The sequence below is a fragment of the Phaethon aethereus genome (assembly GCF_964289735.1).
Source record: "Phaethon aethereus genome assembly, chromosome: 26".
NCBI classification, from domain to species: domain Eukaryota; kingdom Metazoa; phylum Chordata; class Aves; order Phaethontiformes; family Phaethontidae; genus Phaethon; species Phaethon aethereus.
Genome location: NC_138602.1, coordinates 914992 through 942736, shown reverse-complemented (window position 1 = coordinate 942736; position 27745 = coordinate 914992). Strand labels below are relative to the sequence as shown.

Sequence of the window (27745 nt, the reverse complement as noted above, 5' to 3'; positions counted from 1 at the left end):
CCGGCGGGTTACTGGCCTGGGGGCGTTGCAGCCAGTGGGATTGATGGGGGGCTGCCGGGACGGGGGTGATCCCGCCGCATGGGGGGGTTCCCCGTCCCCAGCAGGCATATGCCTCTGCCACAGCTCTTCCTCCTGCTTGCACTGGGATGCAGCCCAGGGGGGGTGTCCCCGGCGGGTCCCCGCGGGCTCCCCACCGTCCTGGGGTGGGCTTGCAGGGGGGGCTCAGCTGGGAGTGACCGCCTGTCCCTCTGCCCCCGCAGGATGAGTTCCACCCCTTCATCGAGGCACTGCTCCCCCACGTCCGGGCCTTCGCCTACACCTGGTTCAACCTGCAGGCCCGCAAGCGCAAGTACTTCAAGAAGCATGAGAAGAGGATGACGAAGGACGAGGAGAGGGCGGTGAAGGACGAGCTGCTGAGCGAGAAGCCGGAGGTGAAGCAGAAATGGGCCTCGCGCCTCCTGGCCAAGCTGCGCAAGGACATCCGGCCCGAGTGCCGCGAGGACTTCGTGCTCTCCATCACGGGCAAGAAGCCCTCGTGCTGCGTCCTCTCCAACCCCGACCAGAAGGGGAAGATGCGCCGCATCGACTGCCTGCGGCAGGCGGACAAGGTGTGGCGGCTGGACCTGGTGATGGTCATCCTCTTCAAAGGGATCCCGCTGGAGAGCACCGACGGCGAGCGCCTGGTCAAGTCGGGCCAGTGCACCAACCCCATCCTCTGCGTCCAGCCCCACCACATCAGCGTCTCCGTGAAGGAGCTCGACCTCTACCTGGCCTACTTCGTCCGCGAGAGAGGTGGGTGCGCGTCTGCCGCGAGGTGGACCCGGGGTGCGTCCCCACCAGAGCCAGCTCCCTGGGCGCGTTTGTTCCAGCCTTCCTGTCCCCCGCGATGTCCGTCCTGTCCCTGGCTCCGGCTCGGTGACACCGCTGGGGGACACGTTTCCTGTTGCAGACCTTGGAAAGAGGAGCCTGGTGCTCCCCCCCTCCAAACCGCCAGCTGAGTGGGTGCCCCCCACCCTGCCCACGCGGCCCCTCTACCGGGACGGATCCTGGCTGCCCCGGGAGGCGCGTGCCAGGGAGGGGTGGAGGCGAGTGGTCCCTGAGGATGCTCCTGTCTCTGGGCATCCCCAGAGGGGGGTTTTGGGGGCTGGCACCATATCCCACGCCTGCCTGTCATGGCTGCCTGTGCCGGCAGCCCGGTGAGGGGCGGGTGGGCAGCATGGGCAGGAAAGGGACAGACTGTTCCTGGCGCAACCCCTGAGGGCTGGAGCTGCGAGCGGTCCAGCAGTGCCCGTTTGCCGTGGGCTGCGGTCCCAGCCCCTCACCCGGTGGGTGGCCTAGGCAGGGACAGGAGCGGCCGAGGCCGGCAGCGATAATGCCAGCGGGGGCAAAGCCCAGCAGTGCCTAATGTGCACCGAGGGGACGCTGCTCCCCTGCCTTTCAGCTGCCTGGGGGTCCCCCAGACGTGTGGGAGAACTGGGCTGGTTTCACTACGGCAAGGAGGGAGGATCAGACCCGCTCTCGAAGCCTTGATGCTCAAAAGGGGGAAACTGAGGCACAACGGGCAGGGCAGATGGCGGCTTCCAGGCTCAGAGGGTTAGATCCCTAAGCCGTGGTCCTCGCCACCAACTCACGCCACCTCCCTGCGTGTCAGGAAGGGGAAGCTCGTGGTAACTCGGCTCAGATCTTATTTTATCCAGGCAGGTTTGCCATCCCTGGGGGGTGACGTGCTGGCACAGGCACCGTTCTGGCACCTGGGGTCCCCCCCAGACCCCAACATCCCCCAGCACCCCCAGGCGGGTGAGGAGCCTGGGGAGCTGCCGTATGATCCCCGGGCGAGGGCAGGGCTTGGTTTCGCAGGGGTGATGCAGAGCCAGGGGGGTCTGTGAGGGGGTTGAGGGGCGGTTGAGGGGCCTGTGGCCCCCCCACGGCCAGGCCAGGCTGCCTGGGTGTGCAGGAACCAGGACATCGGTCTCCTCCTGGCAGCAGCCCCACACCCACAGCACTGGGTGATGCCCCCCAACCATGCCTCTCGGCCCCCTGAGCCCGTCCCCATCAACACCAGCGCGGGAGGAGCTGGTGGCTCCTTGCCCGGCACTGGCTGGGACCCGGGGACGGGTAGGGACACCGCAGAGGGCACCCGTGCTGCCGACAACCCCAACAAAAGGGGTGCCAGTGCCATGAATGATGGTGGGCATGGGCAGCCGGAGACTGCTCTGCCCGGCCAGTGGTGGGGTGTGCTGGGTGTCACTGGGGAAACTGAGGCACGCGGGCATGCAAACCCCCGCTGCCCAGGGAGCCGCGTGTCCCAGGCAGGGTGCCGGGGGACCACCGCGCCCCTGTGGCTTTGGGGAAAAGCAGGGCACAGCCTCTGCCAGTGAATAGCTGGGGCCCAATCCTGCCCCAGGGCCCAGGTGGGACCCCAGGCAGGTGGGGGGCTCGCAGCGATCAGCAGGGGGGCTGCACGTGTGCAGTCGCACACACGTGTGCAGCCAGGACCTGCCTGCCCAGACGCGTCTCTCGGCATGTGCGCACGCGTAGCGCCAGCGCCGTACGCCCATGCCCACGCACGTGGCTTGCCCGCTCAGAGGCAGGATGAGGCCCAGCGGGGCCTGGCGCCGCTGGTTTCCCAGTGGCTCACTGGGAATGGTGGGTGCTGTGCTGGGAACAGGGTGGGCCCTGGGCACAGGCTGGGGTGGGGGCATGGGTGCCCTGTGCAGGATGGGGCAGTGGTGCTGGGCAGGGTAGGGGATGTTGTGTACTCAGTTGAGACATGGCCATGCTGGGCTGAACTGGGATGGGATGCTGGGCTTCACTGGGGTGCTGGGGGTACCCCATACTGGCTGGGATGGGGATGCTGCGTACTGGGATGGACTGGGAGCACCCCCACGCTGGACTGGGAGCCCTACAGTGGCCATGCTGATGGCAGGGACCAGGACCCCCCCCGGCAGCCGCCATGGGGTCCCCTGTACCGCTCGGCCAGCCGCATTGGGGTGCCTGCGCCAGTGGGTTCCCTGGCCACGCCGCAGCCGGCGTGTGTCCTCGGGGAGGTGGCTGCCCCTCTGCCGCCACCACCCCCCCACCAGCGACCTTGACCCCGGCGTCTGGGTCCCCAGCAGCCGCAGTCACCTGACTGTCTAATTGGGAACACAGCGGTTGTAAATACTCTCCGATAAGGCCTGGCAGCCTCTCACTTTCCCTGTTAAGGTCGCTCTGTGCCCCGGTTAAGGGGGACCGGGACGGGCCAGCGGCAGCGGCTGCGCCGGGGGTGGGACCCCCCGGGGTGCTGCAGGGTGCTGGGTGCCCCAGCGGGGCGGGTGCTTGGCTTTGCCCCGGCCCCAGCCTGCAGCAGGCGCTTTCTGTGGGACTGGGGCTGGCAAGGGCTTGTCCGGCCCGCGTGGGGAAACTGAGGCAAGGAGGGGCAGCCACCGCACCGGTGGCTCCTGCGCTGTACGGCCAGGCCAGGACAGCGCGGCTCGGGGTGCGCTGGTGTCCCCATGGCCTCGCGCGCTCGCTGGCCTCCCCTCTGCCCAGCACGCTGCCGGCTCCTTCCTGCCTGCTCGCTCCCGCTCGCTCCTGCTCGCTCCCGCTCGCTTTCCCCCTTTGCACATCTCACCCTGCAGCCAGCCCCCCAGCAGCATCCCCAGCTCCAAAAGGGCTGGAGGGGAGTAGGAGGAGGCTGGGGGGGATCTCACCCATGCAGGGCCCTCCTGGCTGGGCAGCTCCGGCTCTCCGCAGCCCCCGTGGCCCCCCATTATCAGGCTGGAGCACGTGGGCTCTCGGCTCCCCCGCCTACGCCTGGCCTGTTTTGCTGGTGTCAGCACAATTTCCCAGCCGCTGCTCTGGTAACGCTGGGGAGGGGACGCGGTGGAGGAGCCCCCGGGGTTGGGGGCAGCCTGGGGGAGGGGCTGAGCCACCGCCCCCCCCCGACCGATGCCAAGGGCCAGCTCTGCCTCTTGGCTCACTCTTGCCCCCATCCTTCTGCCCAGAAGACCTGCCTGGTTTCGGCTTTCTGTGCCCCCGAGCGCATGGGGAAACTGAGGCACGAGCAATGCCGGGCTGGGGGGGGGCCTGTCCCAGCCCCACTGGCTCTGGGGGGGCCACCATGAGGTGCAGGGGAGTGCCGGATGCCTGGGCCCACTCCCCAGCGCTCAGCAGTACAGCACGGGCCCCCAGCCCACCCTGCCCCACACCCACAGCCCTCAGTACTCCTGTGGGCAGGGTGGGCTGCTGGCTTGGTTCAGGATGGGTGCTGGATGGGAGCAGGGCTGGGTGCTGGATGGGAGCAGGATGGGAGCAGGGCTGGGAGCAGGGCTGGGTGCTGGGTGGGAGCAGGATGGGAGCAGGGCTGGGAGCAGGGCTGGGTGCTGGGTGGGAGCAGGATGGGAGCAGGACTGGGTGCTGGGTGGGAGCAGGGCTGGGAGCAGGGCTGGGTGCTGGGTGGGAGCAGGATGGGAGCAGGGCTGGGTGCTGGGTGGGAGCAGGGCTGGGAGCAGGGCTGGGTGCTGGGTGGGAGCAGGGCTGGGTGCTGGGTGGGAGCAGGATGGGGGCAGGGCTGGGCTGTGCACACCGCAGTGGGGGAGGGGACGGCGCTGCAGCCCAGAGCTGGGTCTGCGGGGGGGGCTGGGGAGGGGAGCTCGGAGGTCGCTGGTGAAAGTCAGAAGCATTGCAGTAAAATGGTAATCAATCTCCCCAGTCGATGGTGCCAGGACCTTCGAAGCATTACAGAGATTCCTCCCAGCAGCTCCCCGCAGCAGCAGCCAGTCTGGGGGGGCTGCTGCCCCCTCGCTGCCCCCTCACCTCAGTGCTCCCCGCCTCCCTGCACCCTCACCCTCCAGCCCCCATCCCTGCATCCCGCATCCCCGGGCCCCCATCCCGGCACCCCCATCGCTGCGTCCCCGTCCTGGCACCCCCCATCCCCGGACCCCATCCCAGCCGGGCTATAGGAGCCAGACGGGATGGGGTCAGTCCTGGCCCCTCGCACCCTTTGGGGTGCTGTGGGGCTGGCAGGGACCCTGCAGTTGGCAGTGTTTGGCGGCTGAGCCCCCCCAGGGCCATGGCGAGTCGGAGCAGATGGGTGCCCAGGGCGAGCAGGCCCCAGGGCGAGCAGGTGCCCAGGCTCCCGGCACCCCCGGCACGATGCCGCCGCCAGTGGACAGTGCCCAAGGGAGGCAGGGCCCTCCGTGCCATGCCAGCATCTGCGTCTCCCACCGCCTGGCAGCCCCTTATCTCCCCTCACCAGCCTCGCCGCTGGCTGCGGCACGAGGCAGATGGCACCAATCTGCCGGGGAGCCTGTGCCAGGGCTCGCGTCCGGAGCTCGCCTGCCGGCCGTGCCAAACGTCTGCACGGTCCCTCCAGATGGAGGAGCAGGCGTTTGCCCGGGCAGTGCCGCTCTGCCAGCCCCCACGCAAATATTTATCAGCAGGGTCGTGAGGAGATTGATGGGGTGCACAATATTTGGGCTCTGCCATCCGCAGAGCCGGGCACCGGTGGGCAGGCAGGCCGGAGAGCCCCCCGCGCACAGATAAAACACCTGCAAAGCCTCCTCCCGCTCCAGGTATCTCTGCACTCCCAATCAAAGAGCAGGGGAGGCCAGGGCTGAGGGGAGCGAGACCCCCTGCGAAAGGGCGCAAGGGTATGAGACATCAGAGAATCCACAGGTCCTGTGCCCCAGGCCTGTGTGCCGCAGGGCGGATGGAAAGGGGCTCACCAGGGTGCGGTGACCCCAGCTATCCCCGTCCCTGCAGGGTCACTGCCCGGGGGACCCGCCGTCCCTGTGCCCGGCCCCACTACCCGCGTGGCAGGGGCAGCAGCCGGGGCGGTTTCGGTGTGCTAGAGCTCTCTGGATCGATGTGCCGGCGACCTTGGGGAGGTCAGGGCTTCCCCGGCTCTCCCGCAGTGCGCCGAGCCGGCGGCGTGCCGGAGCCGGCCGGCTTCCCCGCAGTGCCCAGCTGGCAGGGGGGCAGCCCCAGCCCCGCGTCACCAGTGAAGCGAGTTGCCGCGAGCTCAGCCCCGGAGCCTGGGCTGGGGCGAGCGGTGCCTGCCAGGGACCTGGCACGGGGTGCTGCGTCCTGTGGTGCCAGGGCGGGGGGGCAAGGGGCCGGAGCGGTTCCCCGCACCGTTCGGCGCCCGATGAATAAAAGATGAGCGAGCTCCGTCTCGCGAGCACCTGCCATCCCCCGCCTTCTCCACCCGCTGTCCCCCCCGTGCTGGCAAGCGCTGTGCCCTCCCCGGGCCGCAGTTGCCATCATGGCCGGGCGCCCAGCTCTGTGCCGCGCTGGCAAGGGACAGCTGGGGCGGCAGATGCCCACGGCGCTCCCTCCCGCTGGCGGCCGTGGGCATGGCGGGGGGGAACGGACGCCGCCAAGTCCCCCCGGTGCACTGCCGCGTGGCACCGACAGCTGGGGCCTGGGGTCCCCCGTCACGCCGGCCCCCGCGCTGGGGTCTCTGCCAGCCCGGTGGGGGGCTGGAACTGCCCCCAGCCCTGTGTGGCCTCAGACCCCGGCCCTGGGGCAGGAGATTCCCACAATGCACTGGGAGCGATGCCCGGGGCCTGGGGGGGGCTGAGACGGGGGCTGGGGGGTCCGCGGGACTCTGTGGGGGGCTGTGCCGTGGGGCTGTGCCGCGGGGCTGTGCCGTGCCATGGGGCAGTGAGATGCGGGCAGCACCCAGCAGCGGCCCAGGGCTGCCCCCCTGGGCAGGGCAGGGCAGGGCCCGGGGGCCCAGCAGGGCACACGGGGGCCAGGCCTGGGACCCTTGGGCTGCACCTGCAGAGCTGGGGTGTCCCCCTGCCCCCCAACTCCCTTCTCCTGCCTCCTGCCCTTCCTCCTGCCTGCTGCCTGCTTTCCCTTCCCTCCCTCCCTCCTCCCTGTCAGCTTGTTCCCCTTTCCGTATTTTTATTTTCTTCTTTCTTTTGTTCTTTTTCTTTTTCTTTCTTTGTACTTTTATTTTTTCTTTTATTTTCCTTTTTCTCTTTTTTCTTTTTCTTTCTTTTTTCTTTTTCTTTTTGCTTTTCATTTTCCTTTTTCTTTTTGTTTTCCTTTTCCTTTGTATTTTTTCTTTCTTTTTTCTTTCTTTTTGCTTTTCATTTTCCTTTTTCTTTTTGTTTTCCTTTTCCTTTGTATTTTTTCTTTCTTTTTTCTTTCTTTTTTATTTTTATTTTTTCTTTTTCTTTTTTCTTTTATTTTTTCTTTTTCTGTTTTTAGTCTTTTAGTCTTTTTCTTTTTGTTCTTTGCTTTCTTTTACTTGTTTGCTTTCTCTTTTTATTTATTTCTTTCTTTATTTTTATTTTTATCTTTCTTTTTCTTTTGCTTTTTTTATTTTTTTATTTCTTTTTCTTTTATTTCTTTTTTGTTTTATTTCTGTTTTACTTTCTTTTTCTTTTTCTTTTTCTTTTTCTTTTCCTTTTTTCTTTTTCTTTTTCTTTTTCTTTTTCTTTTTCTTTTTCTTTTTCTTTTTCTTTTCCTCTTTTTCTTTTTCTTTTTCTTTTTCTTTTTCTTTTTCTTTTTCTTTTTCTTTTTCTTTTTCTTTTTCTTTTCCTTTTTTTCTTTTTCTTTTTCTTTTTCTTTTTCTTTTTCTTTTTCTTTTTCTTTTTCTTTTCCTTTTTTTCTTTTTCTTTTTCTTTTTCTTTTTCTTTTTCTTTTTCTTTTTCTTTTTCTTTTTGTTTCTCTTTTTTCCTTTCTCTTTTTTCTTTTTCTTTCTCTTTCTCTGTTTCTGTTTCTGTTTCTTTTTTTATTCTTCTTTTTTAAAATTTTCTTTCTCTTTTTTTCTTTCTCTTTCTTTCCACTTCATATCTTCCTTCCTATTGTCTTTCCTTCTCCTTCCCTTCCTCCCTTCCTTTCTCTCTCCCACCCCTCTCTCCTCTCTCCCCCCTCCTCCGGCAGCTGCACCCCCGGGTGCCCCCAGCCCCGGGCGCAGGGGCTGGGTGCCGGCACCCCACGGGGAGGGCTGCCGGGGGGGCGGGGGGCTCAGCCGTCCCTGTGCGGGTCCCGCTCTCGCCTTGCCCCTCCGTCCGCTCCGGCTGTCCCCGCTCGCCTCCGCGGGCGCGCCCGCGCTGGCCGCGGCCCGGGCCCGGCAGGACCGAGCGAGGGGGCGGCCGCGCTGCCCGCCCGGGGGGTTCCCCGCGGCCGCGCCGCCCCCCCGCCGCCGGGGTCGGCCGAGGACAGGCCTCTCGCTCGCAGGCGCCGGCCAACGTGCTGGGCCGCGCGGGCCAGCTGGCTGCCGCCGGCGAACGTGGCAGCGGGGCGGCTCCGTCCCCCCCGCGCCTCGGGGGACGCCTCCGGCCGGGGCCTCCCCGGGGTTTTGCTGGGCTGGGGGGGGAGGCGCTGCCACCCCCGCGGCGTTGGCGGGCTGAGACCCAGCAAACTCGTCTCACCCCCTCACAGCACCGCAGCCCTCCGGGCACGGCGGGGGGGGCGGAGGGGGCTGAAGGGGCAGCGGAGCGTTGTAAGGAGTATGGCGGCAGAGCCTGGTGCACCCGGCGCGCCAGCCGGCCCGGCTGAGCCGGGATTTACCCGTCCCACACGGCGTTTCTTGGGGTATTATATAAAGGAGGTTACACAAGCGGGTCTGTTCCGGGTTTTATGTAAGGGCCACCCCAGCCGGCCTGGCAGCGGGATGGGCAGCGGGACGGGCAGCGGGACGGGCAGAGCCGCTCAGACCGGTGGGGCCACTGGGGGTAGGGGGTGCTGGGGGTCTGGCAGGGAGGACCCCCCAAATCACACACCCCCATAGCCTCACCCATCCTTACCCCTTGCAGTGGGGCGCCACTGCCCCACAGCACTCAGGCTCCCTCAGGTCTCCAGGTGTCCCCCATCCTGACTGGGCTGTTCACTCTGGGCCCTAGTGATGTGCGCTCTGGGGGACAGCCAGCCGGATGCACTGGGGGAGCTGTGCATTGCTCCTGGGTAGGTGCCAGGGCTGTGCTGCCAACAAGGGAGAGGCAGGGGGGCAATTCCCCAGGGGGCTTAGCCCTGAGCCAGCCCTGGGGGAAATTGAGGCACGGGTCAGGACCCTGCAGGCAACGGTGCTGAGCCCCATCCCATCTCCTGCCCTGTCACTGGCAGAGCTGGGGAAAGTGGAGGAAAGCTCCTGCCCTTTTGTCGGGGGGCCTGAGTCGCGCACACCGGCACTGGCGGCTCCTCCAGCCCCCAGCATCCTCCAGCCTCTGCGCCTGCGCCCCATGCCTTTGCTGGTAACGCCGTGCCCTGTTACCGTCAGCGCTTAGGCACAGAGCCAGGGCTCTCCTGCAGCCACGCCAGCCCCGGGGGGGCACCCCGCCTGCAGGGACCCCCCCGCCCAGGGCCGGGCCTGCTGCCTGGGGGTCTTTCCCACACGCCAAGGCTGCAGGCAGGGAGTCGCCGTGTGGCCGGCACCCTCCTGCCAGCCAGCAGGGCCGGGGTGCCGGGGATCCGTAAGTCAATGGGTGGCATCGGTCCAGGCTGCCAGCGCAGCCAGGAGCCCGGGCAGCCCTTGCCCCCCGCCAGGCACACACTTTGCTATTTTTAAAGGCGCTTGGATTGGCCTGTTTGGGCACCAAGGGCTCTCCTTCCCCGCGCCGGGGGGACCCCGGCACTGAACCTCCTCTCCCCTGGGCTTCCTGCAATGTGGCAGCCCCCACCTCCATCCGCCATGCCGGCCCCGGGGGCTGCGGAGGGTGCGGAATACTACCATAGAGAGTCCAGGGGTGCGGGGGCTCCCCAGGCTTCTCTCGCCTTCCTGAAAGCCACTTGTTGGGTGCTGGATTTGGTCCCCCACCCAAAACATCCTTTGGGGGGAGCGAGGCTGCAGCGGGAGCCCAGTGATCCCTTCGCCATTTTAGTGCGCGCCAGCCGGCCGCAGGCAGCCGTCACATGGCGGTGAGAGCAGAGTTTGGCCTGGCCGCACCGGAGGAGGCAGCCAGAAATCTGCTGGCGTGCTCGCCCTGCCCAGCCACGAGGATCGCCGGCAGCTGGGGGGTAGCGGGCCCACGGCCCCCGTCCCGGCGCCCGCGTGCCTCCATCAGCGGGGACACAAGGGTGCCGGGAGAGGACAGTCCTGCTGCCAAACCTTGGAGCTTGGGAAAGTCCCCGGTGCTCCTTGGGGCGCCGTGGCTGGGACTGGCATGCTCAGGTCGGGGGAAAGGCCCCGGGGTGCCCCCCGGGAACAGGGGTGGGTGGGCTGGCGTCAGCGGTGCTGGGTGAGGGCGATGCTGGTGGGAGGGTGCGGGGGCACAGGGCCCCGGGGGCACCCGGGGAGGCGGGGGGGACCCAGGGTGAGCAAGTGGCCCTGCCGGCTGCCCTGGGGGAATAGGGGCCAGGCCAGGGCGGCTCTGGGGGAGCGAAGGGCTGTGTCAGGCGTCCCGGGCGAGCGAGGGTCCGCGTGCAGCATCGGGGGGAGCAAAGGTCCATGTGGGGCCTCTCGGGGCGAGCAGGGGCCGCGCGGGGTATCTCGGGGCCAGCAATGGTGGGAGGTCGCGTGGGCCGAGCCGAGGGCCGTGTGGGGCCGCCGGCTGAGGCCACGGCCCGGGGGGCTTCCCAGTGGCCGAGCACTCCTGGGAGCGAGCAGCCGGGTGCCGTCCCGGGGGTGAGTGGGGGGCCGGGGAGCCCCAAGGCGACGGCGGGGGGGGCTGTGGGGAACCAGGCCGGTCTCGGGGCTGTAACCGCGAGACACCGCCCCGTGCCTTGGCCGGGCTCCACCGCTAACCACTTCCAGAGCCGCTGCGAGATTTGTTGTTTTAAGAGGCGAGGAGGGGCCGTGTCCGGCCGCGCGGTGCCCGCGGGCGCGCGGGGGGTCCCTGCCGCCGCTTGTCCCCTTCCCTGGTGTGCTCGTGCCCTGCTCACGTCTGCCGCCCGCTCCCGCACGCGTGGGCACGCGGCAGCTTTCAAAATGGGGGGAAAAAAAAAGAGAAAAAAAGAAAAATGGAGAGAAGAAGGGGAAAAAACCCCGCACCCGTTGCCGGGGGAATTTCTGCTCCCTAAAATGGCTGCCTGGAGGAAGCCAAGTGTGTGGGCAAGCGCATGGGCAAGCGCGCGGGCACGGGGCTGGCTGGCGGCGGGATGCAGCGGTGGGGCGGAATGCCACAGGGCCGCCAGCATGAAAGGGCTGCCAGGCCGGCACGGGGAAAGGGTGGGGAGGAACGCCGGCAACTGGGGAGGGAGACAAAATGGCTGCGTTCGGCGTCGACGTCAAGCGGCCCTGGGGGTGGCGCGGGCGGTGCGCGGGGGTGTCAGGGTGGGGGACGGTGCAGTCCCGCTGCCCGCATGGCTCGGCTTGGCCGGCCAAAAATAACTGCCCAGGAGCCATGTGTGCGCAAGGGACTGGGGGGGAGCACGGGGCAGAAAAAGGGGGAGAAAAAAGGAAAGAAAGGGGAAAAAACCCCAAGCAGCAGCCCGCGGGCTGACAGCGGCAGCCGCTCTGTTTTGATGGCGGTGTCGGGATTGTCGCAGCCCTTTCCTGGCATCAGCCAAAGCTGTGAAAGAGAAATACCGAAGGCCGAGGGGTGGGAGGAGGAGGATGGAGGAGCAGGAGGAAGGGCGAGGAGGGAGTGAATGACATGGTGAAAGTTTTGGAAGGGCTTTGGGAGCAGCTGGGTGAGGGGAGTGTGGCTGAGCCTGCACCAGGGAGGGAGGATGCTCCCGAGTGCGGCCCAGGCCCCGGTGGGGCGTGAGGAGCCAGAGGGTGAGCCGGTTGTGCCGTGCCGTGCCTCGCCGTGCCACGCCGGGGTGTGCCGATGCCACTGAGCTCAGCCAGGTTATTTTTAGCTAAGACGGAGTGGGGATGGCGGGGGCTTCGGGGGTCGGAGCGGGTGCTGCTCCGGGGCCCTGCTGCCCTCCAGGGGGCTTGGAGGAGGCAGGACGAGGTGCCACAGAGTGGCGAGGGCAGTGCCCGGTGGGGCAGGGCTGGAGGGAGGAGAGGAGGCAGGAGCATGGCCAGGCCTCGGGGCGGGTCGAGCGCCATGAGTTTCCCTCCTGCGAGGAGCAGCACCCGTGTCCTGCGTGCCAGCACGGGGGTGTCCCCGTTCCCGTCGCCAGCGGGGGGGCCACAGGGAGGGACGATCGGTGGCTCTTCCCTGGCGGCTGGGGACGTGCCAGCTTGGTCATGGCCCTCCTGTGGGGTGGGAGCCGCTGGCCAGACTGTGCCTCAGTTTCCCCCCCACAGAGTGGCTGGGAGGCTGCCGGGCAGTTAGCTGGCCAGTATCGCTGGCATGTACCGACATGGGGTGGGCTCACCCCGGGGGTTCTTCCTCTTGCAGATGCAGAGCAGAGCAGCAGCCCCCGGACGGGCATCGGCTCGGACCAGGAGGACAGCAAACCCATCACGCTGGGTGAGTGGGGTGGGCAGGATGCGGGCAAGGGGTCACAGGACACCCAAGCCCATCCCCAGGGTTCCTGTGGCAGAGGCAGCCCCCTCAGTAGGCAGTCATGCCCCCTGCGCCGGCAGCTCCTGCCAGCTGCTCCAGAGCCTCCCAGCCCCAGCCAGCTGCTGCCTGGCACGTGCAATGAGCTGGGCATGGCCTCAGCCTCATCCCACAGCCGGTAGAGCCCCACTGGAGCTGTGTCCCTTGGGGTGCAGCTGTGACCGCAATGGGGTGCAGCCCCCAGCCCTACTGGCGCTCTCAGCTGCAGGGAAAATGAGGCACGGAGCAGCCCCAGGGTGTCCTCAGCAGAGGGCACCGGTAGGGGTGGTCCCTTGCTGAAGGAGGGAAGTGGAGCCAAGCCACTGAGGATGGGGCGGCGGGCGGTGTTACGGGGGATTTGGGAAGGTTGGGGTGCCCTCCAGCACCGCCACAAGACAGTGCAGGCCAGGAAGGGTGGTCCTGTCCCCCCCCAGCACTCCCTCGTCTCTCCCACACAGATTCGACAGACTTCCAGGAAAGCTTTGTCACTTCGGGGGTGTTCAGCGTCACCGAGCTCATCCAGGTGTCCCGAAGTGAGTGCCACCATGATGCCACCTCCCAGGCAGCTGCCCGAGCACGGCAGCATCCCAACAGCTCCCCCATCCCAGCTGCAGGCTGGGGGTCCCCTCCCTGCAGGGCGGGGAGCAATGCTGGGCCCCCTCTGATCCCCCTCTCTGCCCGCAGCGCCGGTGGTGACGGGCACGGGGCCAAACTTCTCCCTGGGGGAGCTGCAGGGCCACCTCGCCTACGACCTGAACCCCTCCAGCACCGGCATGAGGAGGACGCTGCCCAGCACCTCCTCCAGCGGGTAGGTGCTGCCGGGGCTGTGCTGGGGCGATGCCGGGGCGATGCCGGGACCAGCCTGGGCATGGCCACGGGCCGCTGGCCACCTCGCCGCAGGGGAGGCGGGGGGCAGGCCGGTTCCTGCCGCGCACTGGCGCTGATCCCTCCCCTGCCCCGCAGGAGCAAACGGCACAAGTCGGGGTCCATGGAGGACGACATCGACACCAGCCCGGGGGGCGAGTACTACACCTCCTCCAACTCCCCCACCAGCAGCAGCCGCAACTGGACAGAAGACATGGAAGGGGGTAGGTGCTGCCCTATGGGGGCCTTTCTATAGGTGCCCTTCTGCTGCTATAGGGCCCCCCAGCCATCTCACTAGTTCTCTACAGGCGCCACTTTCAGACATCCCCTGGCACTCTACATGTGCCATGGTGTTGCTATAGGGCCCTCAGGTCAAAGTACAAGCTGGCTATAGGTGCTGTGATGTTGCTATAGGGCCCCAAGCAAGTCACTGCTTCTCTATGGGGCCTGTGGTGTTACTATAGAGCCCCCCATCACAGCACAGGCTCTCTATGTGTGCTGTGGGGTTACTGCAGAGCCCCTCATTAAGTCACAGGCTTTCTACAGGCGCTGTGGTGTTGCTATAGGACCCCCTGATTTAGGCACAGGCTCTCCATAGGTGTCCAGGTGTTGCTATAGCCCCCCCCAACTTAGGCACAGGCTCTCTGTAGGTTCTGTGGCATTGCTACAGGACAACCTTTAGGCACAGGCTGTCGTTATAGGTGCTCTCTATAAGGCCCGCCCAGCGCCCCAGCCCCACACCAGCCTCTCCCAGCCCCACGGCAGCTGCTGGCGCTACGGACAGCTTGCTTTCTTGCTTGCCGTTTTTTTCCCTTTCCTGTCTAGACAGCCCCAATTAGCTGTTCATTAAGAAAAGGGGGGGCTGGGCTAATTAAAGTGATGCTGCCGGGCTGGCACTGCTGGCTCCCACGCCCCAAGGCGCCTTCCCGGGGCTGCAGGCGAAGGAACCACTCTCCCCCCTTGGCTCTTATCCTGCCTCCCTGCACCCCCAACAGTGGGGCAGGATCCGTCCCAGCCCCCCGGCGCTGCCAGAGCCTGGGGGTGCCTGGCTGGGGGGCTGGAGGCACCGATCTTATCGGAAGGGTAGGATCAGTGGGGAAAGCAAGTCCTGGCCCAAAACGGTGCCCCATATGTGGTGGGGACTGTGCCCCATCCTGCCCCACCTCAGGCCCCTTGGGGCTGGTGCTGCAGGGGCCAGGTTGGAGGCCAGGAGGGTCCCAGGGGGACATGCAGCCCCCTCCCCGAAGCGATGCACGCAGGCATGCAGGCATGTGCGGCGGGAGGGAGCCATGCACGGGCATCCCTGTCCCCGGCCGGTGGCCGGATCTGGGGCAGGGGCGAGGGGCGTGGCAGTGGGACTCGGCTACAGCAGCGATGGGGTTACAGCAATCCCGTACGGGATGTTCTGGGAAATCCTCCTAACCCCCGGCTGAGAAGGGGCTAAACCCATTACGGGCCTGGGCCAAATGGCCAGAGCTAAAACCATGGTGGCAGGGAATTAGCACACCCGCCACTCCCTCCCACAGCCCTGCACTCCGGTGTGGCCCGCAGGGGCCCGGGCACCCGGCGCGGTGCGGGCGTCCTGGGCGCCAGGTCTGCAGGTCCCTGGAGGGTCACCCCCCAAGCTGGCACCTTTCCGCCTCCCTGGGAGCTCCTTGTGCTGGCAGGATCCCCGGCCCCGGGGTGCCAGGGGAGGTGGGTGCCCAGAGGGGGCTGCAGGGTCACAGGCGCACCCATGGGGGCGCCCGCTAACGCACCTGGGGTGGGCACACGCACACGCGCAGAGCTGTGTGCACCTGCACGCACACACGTGCATGCAGGGTTGTGCGCACAGGCACACATGCGCGCTCTGGCTGATGCACATGCATGAGCACACGCCTGCACACACGTGTGCACATACACACACTCACACAGGAGCACACAGTCGTGCTGGTGCGCACACATGAACACGTACACATGCATGCACGTGCACGCAGGCAGGTGTGTACAAACTCATGCACACCCATATGCTGGTGCACACACATGTGTGCATGTGCACACCTGCGGTACACCCCTAGGGGTGCCCACACACGTGCACCTGCACACGCACAGATGTGTGCACGCACACACATGCTCACACCCACACACCCCCTCCATGCCCAGCCTCTCTTGAGGCTGCCCCTCGCCCCAGGAATGAGTGCCTCAACCCCGGGCTGGGCTGGCAGCAGCCCTGGGACTTTGGGGTCCCACGGTGGGTGCTGGGGCGTGACGCTGCGCCTCGCTTTCCCCAGGCATCTCCCCCACCGTGAAGAAGACGGAGATGGACAAGTCCCCTTTCAACAGCCCATCGCCCCAGGACTCCTCACCCCGGCTGAGCAGCTTCACGCAGCACCACCGTCCCGTCATCGCGGTGCACAGCGGTGAGTGTCCTGGCAGGGAACCAAGGCACGGAGCAAGCGGGCGAGCAGGCGGGGGGCTGGGGCAGCGGCTAGCTCACAGTGACGCCAGCAAGTCCCCCCTTCCGCTCTCTGCCGCAGGTATCGCCCGAAGCCCGCACCCGTCATCTGCGCTGCATTTCCCCACCACCTCCATCCTCCCCCAGACGGCCTCCACCTACTTCCCCCACACGGCCATTCGGTACCCGCCTCATCTCAACCCGCAGGACCCGCTGAAAGATCTCGTCTCGCTGGCCTGTGACCCGTCCAACCAGCAGCCCGGACCGGTAAGGATCCGGCCCCATCCCTGCATCCCACCATCGACCTCGCCGTGGGGCGCCGGGGGCTGCTGCCAGCTGGACTGCCAGAGGGGCGTCCCCTGGATCGTCTGCCGCCACCGTCACCGCCACCGCCGCCGCCGCACGTGGGGGGTTGGGGTGCTCCGGCGGCACCCAGGTGCCGGCACCCAGCCCAGTAGGGGTGTTCCTACCGCTGTGGTTGGGGCTGAGCAGCTCCAGCCAGTGCCTTGCGTTAGCTCGGGAGCGCCGCTGCGCCTGATCGGTGTTGGCACCTCGTTTCTCCAGCGATGGAGGTGCCGTTCCCTGGCTCAGCATGGGGCGTCACCTCATAGGGGAGACAGGGCGGTGGGTGCCGCTGCTGAGCCATCAGCCGGGGCTGGCAGTGTCTGGTGGGAGTGAGGCGTCCGGCAGGGGATTTGTGACCGTCGCCAAAGAGCCACCGTCAGCCAGTGTGCCTGGGAGAGTGATGGGCCCTGCGTGCCCTGTCACCCACGCAGCTGGCCAGTGACCCGTCAGCCCTGCCACTGCACCGCATCCCCAGCACCCCCACAGGGGTGGCAGAGCCACACCGTGCTGCGGTGTGCCTTCCCTCACCCAGTACCCCACATGCCAGCACCCTGTGCACCCCGCAACCTGTGCAACCCCACGCACCCAGCACCCGGCATGCACAGCACACAGTGCACCCAGCACCCCACACACCCAGCACCACACATACCCAGAACCCCATGCACCCAGCAGCCAGTGCGTGCAGCACCCTGCACACCTATCACCCTGTGCACTCAGCACCCCTCTCACACAGCACCCCATGCACCCAGCACCCAGTGCATGCAGCACCCTGCACAACTATCACCCCGTGCACCCAGCACCCCGCTCACCCAGCACCCCACACACTCAGCACCCCACTCAGCCACCCCCCTGGGCTCCCTTCATGCCCAAAGCCGGGGGACAGGTGTGGCTGCATTCCTGCTCCCATGCCCCCCTGTGACCCACACCCCTGCTCTGCCCCCCCAGATGCAGGGTGTCTCGGGGAGCTCCTCTGAGCTCTGCCCGGCACCTACCTGCTGCCCCTCGGTGGCGAGGCCTGATACCAGGGTGAGGGGCAGTGACTCTTGCCCCGCACAGTGGCTCAGTGCCGCGCTGGCAGAGGCCGGATTTGGAGCAGCCCCCCGCTGGGTCGGGTGCGGGGAGCTGGTGCAGGAGCCTTTGAAGGCTGATGCCGCGCCACCGCCGCAGGGTGCCCCTTCCCTACAAGTGAGCGCTTCAGAGGCCTCCCACCACCACGGAGAGAGGGGCACAGCACCCCAGCTCTGTCATGCGCCGCCATGGGGCATGGCCGCCCCCCCCTGCACCGCCGTGATTTCCCTGTCGCTAGCGCCGACCGTTCAGGGCTGCTCTGAGACCCAACAAACTCGTGTCAGTGATGAGGGATGCTCTACGCCCATGCCGGGCGGCACCAGGGGCTCACCGGGCCGGCTTTGCCGGTGCTGCGCGTGCTTCCTAATGGCTTGTGCTGTTTGTTTTTCTGTCTGTGTTGTGTCCCCAGTTAAATGGAAGTGGTCAAGTGAAAGTGCCCAGCCACTACCTGCCCACGCAGATGCTGGCGCCGCCACCTCCCCCCGGCATGCCCCGCTTGGCCGTCTCTCCTGACACCAAATCCACCACGACAACTACCGAGGGAGGGACGACCTCACCGACATCACCCAGTAAGCACCCCGCGGCGCCCACCCCTCTCCCCGGCCTGGCCGGCCCCCTCCTCTTGCAGCCCCCACCAAAGTCCCCCCCCAATCTCGGTGCTGCTGGGGGGGTGTTGGCGGAGGTGGCCTCCCTGCAGCCGGGGAGAGGGCGGCAGCCAGCACACAATGAGTTTGCTGGGTCTCAGGCAGGTCGGAGCGGGCAGGTTTTGGGCAGGCGCCTTGTCCCCTAAGCCAGGGGGTTCCGCGCTGGTCCCAGGGACCGGCCTGAGCCCCACATCTCTCTGAGACGGCTGGGGGAGCAGGAGCAGAGCCATGACAGGGCTCCTCCAAGCCAGCGTCCTGCCCAAACCCCCGCGGCGTGGGCAGGGCTTGTTGGGGAGGCTGTTGCCTCTCCGTGCCTCAGTTTCCCCATTGGCCGGCAGCGGCGGTGCTGTTGGTGACACGGGGACCAGCCAGCATGGGCATGGTGCTGGGACTGGGGGCGGCGTGCCTGGCTGCGCCGCATGGGGCTGCCGTCCTCTCACTGCCACGGGGATCCCTGGTGCTGGGGACCCCGATCTGCTCGGAGGCTGTGAAGCGATGCGTGTGCTAGGACTGCGTGCAGGCCCCCCGGAGTCCTCGGTGGGAGGCACCTGGGGGACCTTCATTAGCTGCAGAGGCTGACGAGCTCATCCCCCTCTGCTCCACCTCGGGGGGCTTTAGCGCCTTGGCCAGAAGGATTTTGGGGCACTGGGCCCAGGGCCGCAGAACAGAGACACTGGCGTCGCCCCCGGACTGGCATGGGGCGCGTGCCGCAGTGGTGGGATGCTGTGCCATCGCTGCACTCTGCAACGGGGTTGTCCCTGTCCTGCCGCTCCCATGGGACACCGCCTGGTACCATCAGGCTGCCACGTCCCCACAGGATCGAGCTCTGCCTGGGGGCACCGTCCCCAGGGGACAGGCCACTGCTGCATGCCACCAGCCGGCCAGCGGGTGTTGAGGTTATGTGGCGTGAAGAAATCAAAGCCCGACCGATCTGGAGGGGAGAGCTCGGGATGGCGTGGCCCGGCCGGCGATGGGTCCACAGCCACAGGGGGAGACCGGGCAGTGCCAGTCCCCTCCCCCAGGCTCGGGGAAGGCTGAGCACAGGGGACACTGGCTGTCCCCAAGGGTTGCAGAGGCCAGCTGGCTCCGAGCCCCCCATGCCCCCTGGCAGCACCCTGCCTCCAACAGGGCTGAGCCCAGGAGCTGAGCGGGGCCAGGGGTCCCACTGCTGGACCCCCGGCTGGGGGTTGGAGGTGGCAGCAGGGGGGACAAGGTTGAGTGGAGCCGGTGGCTCCCGTCACACTTGCCCCACGGCAGCTCCACTTGGGAAGCCGCAGCGCCGGCACGGTAGGGGAGCGCCCGTCTGCGCCTGCACCCTGGGGGCGTCTCGCCCCCGAGCTTGCCATCGCCCCGAAGCTGCCCCTCCAGCCCGGCACAGGCACGGGGGGCACTGCCCCAGGTGCAGCAGCCCTGACCTCCGCTCGCCCGCCACCGGGGCGCAGCTGGGGACGTCGCGTGGCCACCAGCTCCAGGTGCCCAGGGTGCCGTCCCCGCAGTGCCAGGGAGCGGGCCGGGCTGTGCCCTGGGGGGGACGATGGCGGTGCCGCCGGCAGCCCCGTTAACGAGCTCTCGTTTGTTCCCCAGCCTACTCTGCACCAGGCACGCCCCCTGCGAACCGTTCCTTCGTGGGATTAGGACCAAGGGATCCTGGGAGTATCTATCAGGCACAGGTGAGAGCGGGGATGCTGCTGGGGGGACCCTCCTGCCCTCGCCCCGGGCACCACCGCCGTGGCGTCGCCGTGGGCATCGCCACTGCAGGCATGGCCATTGCAGGCATCGCCGTCGTGGGCATGGCTGCTGTGGCGTCGCTGCAGTGGCATCACTGCCGTGGGTATTGCCACCGTGGGCATGGCCGCTGTGAGCGTAACTGCCATGGGCATCACCGCTGTGGGCATTGCTGCCACGGGCATCCCCACTGTGGCATCGCTGCCCTGGCATTGCCACTGTGGGCATTGCTGCTGTGGGCATCACCACCTTGACCGCCACGGTGGGCATTGTCACTGCGGCATCTCCACCGTGGGCATAGCCACCTGGGGCCGTGGGCGCTGCTGGTGACTCGGGGCCACCAAGGGTCCCCCAGGGCAGAGGGAGGTTACGGCTGTGCCTATGCCCGGTACCCTGCCCTCCTCTTGCCAGGCTCTGGCTGTGCCCCACCTGGCACCATGGCACAGCTGGGCTGCCCAGGTGCCCACAGCATCCCCAAACGAGGGGCATCAGGTCCATGTGCCCCCTCTCCACATGGGCAGGGGCACCCTGCTCTCGCCTGGCTGCGCCTGCCAGCCACTCCAACCACAGCGGGATGTGGCGTGCGCCTTTCCAGAGACTTTTCATTAGTCCTGGGTATTTTTTAACTGGTAGTTTGTGAGCCGGTGCCAACTCAGGCGGTGGGCAGTGCTGCGGGGCCTGGGCAGGAGTGCCAGCACCTTGCCTCACTTGTGATAGAAGTTGGCCGGCCTCAGCGGGCCCAGCAGGGGCAGCTTCGGGAGGCTGCAGCCCCTGCCCAGTGGGTGATGCCAGCGCTGGGGCAGCGGGATGGGTGTGTGGATGGCGCCGTGCTGGGGGCATCCCAGGGTGCTGCACCCACTGGGGGGTGAGTACTTAGGTCACAGAACCGTGCCGTGGGGCACCCAGGGGTGCTGTTCTGTGCCAGGGTGCAAGTACTCGGGCACCGTGAGCTGTGCCATGGAGCAACCAGGGGTGCTGCCCCATAGCAGGAGGCAAACACTGGGGGCCGCAACCCCCCCACCCTGCCTCAGTTTCCCCAGTTCTGCACATGGGCAGAGCACAGTGGGGTGGGCACCCTGAGGCCTTTGGGTCTCTAAAGAGGAGACATGGGGCAGTGCTGGGAGAGCGCCGGGGGAGCAGGGTGCCAGGGTCCCTGGACCCCCCAGACCCCTGGGTGTCACGGCTGCTTGCAGCCCCAGGACCCCAGGGTCCCTTGTCCCTGTGCGTGTGTCTCCGGTCGCGCTCTGGGAGCCTCTCCAGGGCTCAAAGTTGCTCTGCGTGGGGAAACTGAGGCACAGGAGAAACGAAATGGGGGCCCGCGTCCCCGGGAGGGGCAGCTGAGACCTGCTGCTCTTGGGTCATCTGTGGTGGGGCCGGGAAGGGTTAAGGGAAGCGGCGGCCCCAAGCTGTCTCGTTGCCAACGGAAACCAGACATGAGGTAATCCGGACGAACTTGAACTTGGGGCTGGGGGGGAGACAATGGGAGGGTGGCAGGGGGCCACCCCACGGGGTCCTCAGCCCTGTCACCCTCCTACCTGTCCCCAGATATGACCGTTCCCTGGGGAGCGTCGCCTTTACTGTGGTGCAGAGGGACCCGCCACAAAGGGGGACACGGGTGGCCTTGGAGTGGAAGACTGACAAACTCAGTGCAGGGATGGGGACGCCAGTCCCGTGCGGGGCAGTGAGGCAAGCCGAGCATGGTGGCAGTGTGGGGGCAGCTGTCTCGGGGCGGGGGGGCACGCCGGTGGGGGGATGGAACGGCTCTGCAGCGCAGAGCACTAACGCCAGCCTCTTTCTTCTCTCCCGGCAGTCCTGGTACCTGGGATAACCGCCGCCGTGCCGCCCCTTCGCCTCCCTTCTCCTCTGCTTTAGGCACCCCCAGAGGAACATCCCCGTCCCCGAGCACCAGGCCCAGCCTTGCGGTGATGACGGAGAGCGCGGACTCACGACGACGACGACGACAAGCAAAACCCACACCCGAAGGAAAGAGCGAGGGAAAGGAAGAAGGAAAAGGGTGAAACTTTTTTAAAAAGGAAAAAAAAAAAACAAACAAAACAACAACACACCACAGGAGGACCTCCCCCCCGCCCGGCGATGCACCAGAAAACAAAGAAACAGAAAAACAGAAAAAAAACACTATTATTTGCCCTGTCGGCCGGCGCCGCACCGAGACCTGACACAACTCGTGCCAGCGATGCCTCCCGGAGCAGCAGCGGGGCTGCGGCGCCAGAGCCCTGCCAGCCACTTGCCGGAGGTTTGGATATGCAAACGGCTCTTGACTCTCTCATTCTTGCCTCTATGTGAGTAGAAAAGATCAACCCCACCCCGCCACTGCCCCCGGCCCCATGCAGACTCTCGGGGGGGCCCCGGGGCCGGGGTGGGGTGCGGCGGGGTGGGGGGACGCCTCCTGCCACCGGTTCCCAACAGGTGCTCGCAGTCGGGGCACTGTGATGCTCCGTGCAGTGAAAGCGCCTCAGGGATGGGCAACACCGTGCTGCGGTGGCACGGTGACACGGTGACATGGCGATGAGGTGACGCAGTGGCGTGACGGCACAGTGACATGGTGGCGCGCTGGCCGGCTCGGCTCGGCACCAGTGGCTGTCACAGGAGAAGGGGGCTTGGGGTGATGCAGGGTGCACAGGCACGGCCGGAGGACAGTCACGGTGACGGCGGCACCCCGATTCCCATGGGGACGTGGCACGGGGATGCTCCCGCCACGGCCCCAGCGGGACCCGGGCTGCCGCTGTCAGGCCGGGGCACCGGCCGCCGTCTCTCTGCAATGCCTTCCTTGCCCCTCGGCGGACACCACATGTGTCCCCACACGTGTCCCCACACGTGTCCCCGTGTCCTCCTGCGTGTCCCCGCGCCAGGGGCGGCGGCGGGGCGGTGGCGGGGCCTGCGCCCGTGTGTCTGAGCTATGCATTCCTGTGGACAGGTACCAGGTGGATGGCGAGGAGAGGGTGCGCTCGTGTTGCACATTTTGTAGGAAATGCACTTTTAAGAGGGAATCGTCAAAAAAAAAAAAAAGAAGAAAAGAAAAAAAAATCACAAAAAAAGGAGGAGGAGGAGGAGGAGGAGGAAGAGAAGGAGGAGGAGATGGAGCCCCCGGCACTGGCTTGCCGGGACAGCTGGCTTGGGGTTTTTTGGGTTTTTTTTTTTTTTTTAAATACGAAAGGGTGGAGAGAAGGAGCCCGAGTGAGGGCGAGGGCAGAGCCAGCCCCACGGAGCCCCCGGCCCCGCGTCAAGTGCCTGAACTGCGCCGGGGAGGGGTCCCGGGACCCCCGGAGGAGCCCCCGGTTGGGGGCAGTGCTGGAGGAAGCGCCCAGCTGTCCCCGTCCCACGCAATGGCAGCACGGCCGGGAAGGGGACGTGGGGACGTGGCAGTGCCTTAGAGCAGAGGGACCCACACGGTAGCCGAGGCGAGGAGGAAGGTGACGAAGGCACCCGGCGTCTCCAGCAAGAAGGTGGCGGCCACGGAGGAGTCTGATCCCAAGCGTGTCCCCAAAGGGACCCCAGGGAGCCCACGCGCCAGGGGACACCCGTGGGTGATGATGGAGAGAAGCCACCGTGGGGTGTCCGGGAGCAGGGGACGTCACCAAGGCCACCGCTGCTGCCTGCCTGGCCCCCCCCCGGCACCCAGAGCCGCCCTGTGGACAACCGGCATCGCACCCCCCATCCCACCAGCCCCCCACTCCCCCCCGCTCCCCACTCCGCCCGGGACGGCACAGCGAGGCCGGATCCTGCCCGCCCGTGGCGCAGCACTGGGGAAAGGGCTGATGCAGGAAATCCCGGGAGACAAAATAATAATCAAAAAGGACAAGAAAATGAGAAAACCCACAAAAAAAAGGAAAAAAAAAAACCACACCAAAAAAAGCGCTTGGCGGAGAGGGAAACCTGGTTTTTTTTAAAGATCTGAGAAGAGAATCACATGGGAAAAAAAGAAAAAGACAAAAAAAAAAGACAAATAAACTGCATGGTGCTTTAACAGGATCTGGTGACCTGGCTCAACCCAGCCGCGGATGGCTGATGCTGTGCATGGCAGACTGTATTAACCGGCTCTACCTTCCCCTTCAGCAAAAGAGAAAAAAAAAGAGGAAAAAAAAAAAAAAATTCTGTGTAAAAGAAAAAAAAAGCCGTAAAAAAAAAAAAACCCAAGAAAAAAAAAATCCATGTTTTCCTAATTTGCACGAAATTTTATACCACATGATGTGCCTTGCCTTCGAAGACTAAGTATTACCGGACCCGATATCAGTGCGAGGGAGTCGCTGCATGCCCGGGGCTCCCGGGGGGCTGGGGGGGCCGGGGGCGGCCGCTCCCCCCTCGCCTCCTGCATGGCTTCTTCTCGGCCGGAAAAGTCCCTTTTCTCTCTATTATTATTATTTTTTAACCAATTCTCCCCCTCGGAAACGTCTTCCAGTTGGTAATACCGATGCATCCTCTGCGCCAACACACCGGAATATGCAATAGCCGCTCAGCTGCGCCGGCGAGGGGGGGGTCCGGCCGGGGGGGTCTACTGGGGGGGTCCGGCCACCCCTGGGCTTTGCCTCTCTTGTTGTGGTTTTTTTTTCCTTCCCTTTTTGGGGGTTTTTATTTTGTTTTTCTGCTTACAGCAACCAAAGGCAGCGAGGCGGGAGGTGGCAGGGCCCCCCCCGGGTCAGGGCCCCCCCATAACGCTTGGGGGAACCCGGGCGGCTGGGCACGGCAGGAGGGATGAGGACGTGGCTGGGGTCCCTGCGGGGAGGGCCAGGGATGGAGCTACCTGTAGCCGAGCCCTTGGGGGGGCCACAGCATCCTACCCCCCCTTGGGTGGCTTCCCCCTTTTGAATTGGTTTTCAGTGGGGCGCAGGGCTGGGAGGGCTGAGCCCAGCTGCTCTCGTGACAGGAATGGAACCGTGTGAATGTAGCTGTGCCCCCCCTCCCAGGGCTGGTGTCGGGGGGGTCACAGCCCCCTCCCCACCTCCATCCTCACTGGCTTCATCTCCGGGGGTCTGGCTGGCGCAGCAGGGAATAGGCAAAGTCCCGGCAGGAGGTGCCCTCTCACCATCACTTTGCCTGTTCCCGGCTACGCCAACCGCCAAGTGGGGTCCCGACACCCCAAAAAAATCCAGAATTTGCCTTAAAACCCAAGTGTCCCGCTGGCCGGAGAGAGAGACCCCCCCCCAGCCCAGCTGAGGACTGACGCGGGTCGTGACACTGATGAGCGGGTGGCACCGCGCGTCGCTGCTGCTTTGTAATGAAGAAACGTCGTCGTCAACATTTTTTTAAATTTTTAATTTTAATTTTTTTTCTTTTTTTCTTTTTTTTTTTTTTTTGGTGTCCAAAAGTATTAGTGGGGGATGGGGGAGGGTCACGTCCTGCCAGGGTCTCACCCACCCGGGTGGGTTGTTGGGGGTCCCACAGGGCAGGGGAACATCCTCGGGAGACTCTTCCTTATGCAAGGTGCAGTATTGATTTCTGCAAGGACAATGCAACGTGGGGAGCGGGAGATTAGCGTCCAGCTGGGGGAAAATACATTTTTAAAATAGAATTAAAAAAAAAAAAGAGAGAGAAAATTGAAAAAAAAAAAAGACAAAAAAAAGGGGGTTTTAAGGCTAGAAAAGGATCAGCTCAAAGCTAAAAAAAAAAAAAAAATTATTAAAAAAAGCATTTCTCAGCAGTGACCAGAGCGACAGCCATCGGAGGGAGGGAGCGGGGGGCACCCAGGCAGGCCCCCCCCGTCCGGCCCCCCTGGCGAGCGCGGGGCCTGGGGGGAGGCGAGGGGCGCTGGCGCCCCTCGGGCTTGGGCCCCCCCCCGCCCCGAGGAAGCCCCTGGCCCCGTGGGGGCTCCAGCCGGGGCCCCCCCGCTCCCCCCCTCCTGCTGCCTTTGCCCGAGGGGCCGGCAGCGCGTCTGGCTGGGCTGCGGCCGCAGCCCCCCAAAACCCGCCCTCGGCAAGAAAAGCACCTTAAAACATGTTAAAAAAAAGGCAAAAAATCATCAACTTGATGCCCCCCAGCCCGGAGGGCGGCAGCGGGCGGGGTCGGGCCGGGGGCTTTCCCTCGGGGGTCCGGGGAGCCCCCGCCGCCTCCGGGGTCTTTGCACTGCTCCCCCCGACGCCCCCCACCCCGGGGCCGCACCGGCCCCTGGCTCTGCCCAAAGGGAATATGCAAACCCCCCCCGGCCCCTCCCTGGGGGGCCCCGGCCATGCGGGGACAGGGGGGACGACCACTAATTTTTATTATTTTTATTTTTTTAATCATTCTCCCTTTTTTTTTTCTTTAATCCCCCCGTGGCCTCTGGGCTCAGTGGCCACAGGCCGGGTGGGCGCAAAGCGGGGGGGACCCCCCCAGTGGGGATGCTCCGGGGGTCCCCTGGCAGGAAAGGGACGGGGCGGGGGGGTCCACTCGACAATCACCGCGCCCAGGGCTCCCACGGGGGTTTCATGCACTACAGTCTCTCCTAGAGGGTTTTTAGTCGGGCTTGTCGGCTTAAAAAATTAATTAAAAATAGTCCTTGTGACCTATAAATAAAAAAAATAACCTGTACATATATATATATCTCTCTCTCCACATATATATATATGGGGCTGCAGGGGCCGGAGGTGGGCGCGGGCCCCTAAGGGCCGACACACAGTTAAGGTACTTTAAAGCGCAAAGGAATATATATATATATAAAAAACCCTATATATATATATATGTCTTGTTTGTTGTTGTTTTGTTTCTTTCTTTTTTTGTACTATGAGTTGGGAATTGCTGCTTTCTGTCTCCCGGGCTCCCGCCGACAGCTGGGGCGGGCAGCACCCGTGGGTGCCCCGGTGCAGCAGCACCCGTGGCGCCCCGCACGATGCCCGCAGGCGGGCGGGAGCGGAGGTGGAGATGGAGGCGGGGGAGGAACCCACCCCCGGGCAAAGAGCGGCAAAAGGAGAGAAACCGCCCCAAAAAGGCGTCGAGGCAGCAGCCGGCAGGACCACGACTCACACCCATACCAAAAATCCCGCCGCAGTGCCTCCGCGCCGCCGGCTGCCCTCGCCCGCCTTTTCGGGGGGTTCCCCCTCCCCGCCCCGCGGGGCTGGGTGGGTGCCCCCTCCCTCGCAGTTATATTTTACTAGTTAGCCGGATTCTCGCTTCGCGCTTGCCACAGCCGTTACACACCCGCCAAGCGCACCAGGGCCGCGAGCCGGGGCCGGGACCCCCGGCTCTCCCACCCCCACCCCGGCCCCTGCATGGCCCCCCCGAGCCCCCGCTCGCCTCCCTGGTGCTTCACAATATTTGATTATACCATTGTACGCAGCCATTACCGATAGCCGCCGCTCCTGCCTACATACCAGTTACTGACCGTGACTATGGATTTTGGGGGTTTTTTTGGTTTTCTTTTTTTGTTTTGTTTCTTTTGTTTTGTTTTGGGGGTTGTTTTTTTTTTGTTTTGGTTTTTTTTTTTTTTGGTTGTTTCCCCCCCCCTCCCCTATGCAAAAAAGAGAAAAAGAGACAAAAAAGAAGAAAAAAACAAAAAACAAAAAACTGACACACAAAAAAAGGATTAAAAAAAGAAAAGGAAAAAAAAAAAGACAAAAAAAAAATGTATAAAAATTAAACAAGCTATGCTTCAACTCCAGCCCGCCTCCGCCCTTCCTTCGCTGCCGCCGGGGGAAACTGAGGCACGGCGCCCAGCCTGGGGAGGAACCGGGTGTCCCAGCTGGGGGGGGGGGCACTGGGTTGTACTGGGGTGTACTGGAGCAGAGCCCATGGGTGCCCATCACCCCGGAGGAGGGACCACCACCCATGGGTGCCCTTGTCCCGGACGAGGAGGGCAGCTGGGCTGGGAGCAGCAGCACCCCGGGACGCAGCGGCAGCCCGGTGCGGGGGCTGGGGGGTGCTGGGGCCGGGGCGGGTGCGGGGGGTACGTGTGGAGACGGGCCAGTGGGTGGGTGGGTGCAGCTGTGGGCTCACGTGGGACGAGGCGCTGCCACCACCTGCTCTGCATCAAGACCTTGTCCACAAGACATCGCCACCTTGTGCACATGACATCGTTGCCTCCTCTGTGTGTCATCATCGCCCTCACCCATATGACATCATCAGCTGAAGCTGTGCATCACCTCCCCAGCCCCCGTCCTGAAGAGCTGCTCAGACGGCCAGGGGTGCCAAGGCCAGACGACCCCCCCAGGGCGGTCTCAGCCCCCCATGACACCCATCGGTCCCCGGGCACGCCGGGACGTGGTGCAGGGTGCCCAGGGCCGGGGGTGTCAGGGTGGCACTGACATGGCTGGACACCGGGTCTCGGCCGTGCCGAAGTCTCTGAGGCCTGGCAGTTTGTCACA

The 27745-nt window shown here is 64.8% G+C and overlaps 1 protein-coding gene across 1 annotated transcript; it reads left to right on the top strand.

Annotated features, from left to right (window-relative positions):
• Window positions 1-248: 248 nt before the first annotated feature.
• NFIC (nuclear factor I C) lies at window positions 249-26912 on the top strand (the record flags this gene model as incomplete). Its single annotated transcript, XM_082010882.1, has 10 exons — window positions 249-792; window positions 12231-12302; window positions 12833-12907; window positions 13059-13182; window positions 13338-13462; window positions 15509-15637; window positions 15755-15939; window positions 17495-17654; window positions 19314-19399; window positions 21327-26912. Coding segments are annotated over 10 exons (1554 nt in total), but the record flags the coding sequence as incomplete, so codon positions are not given.
• Between the last annotated feature and the right edge of the window lie 833 nt (window positions 26913-27745).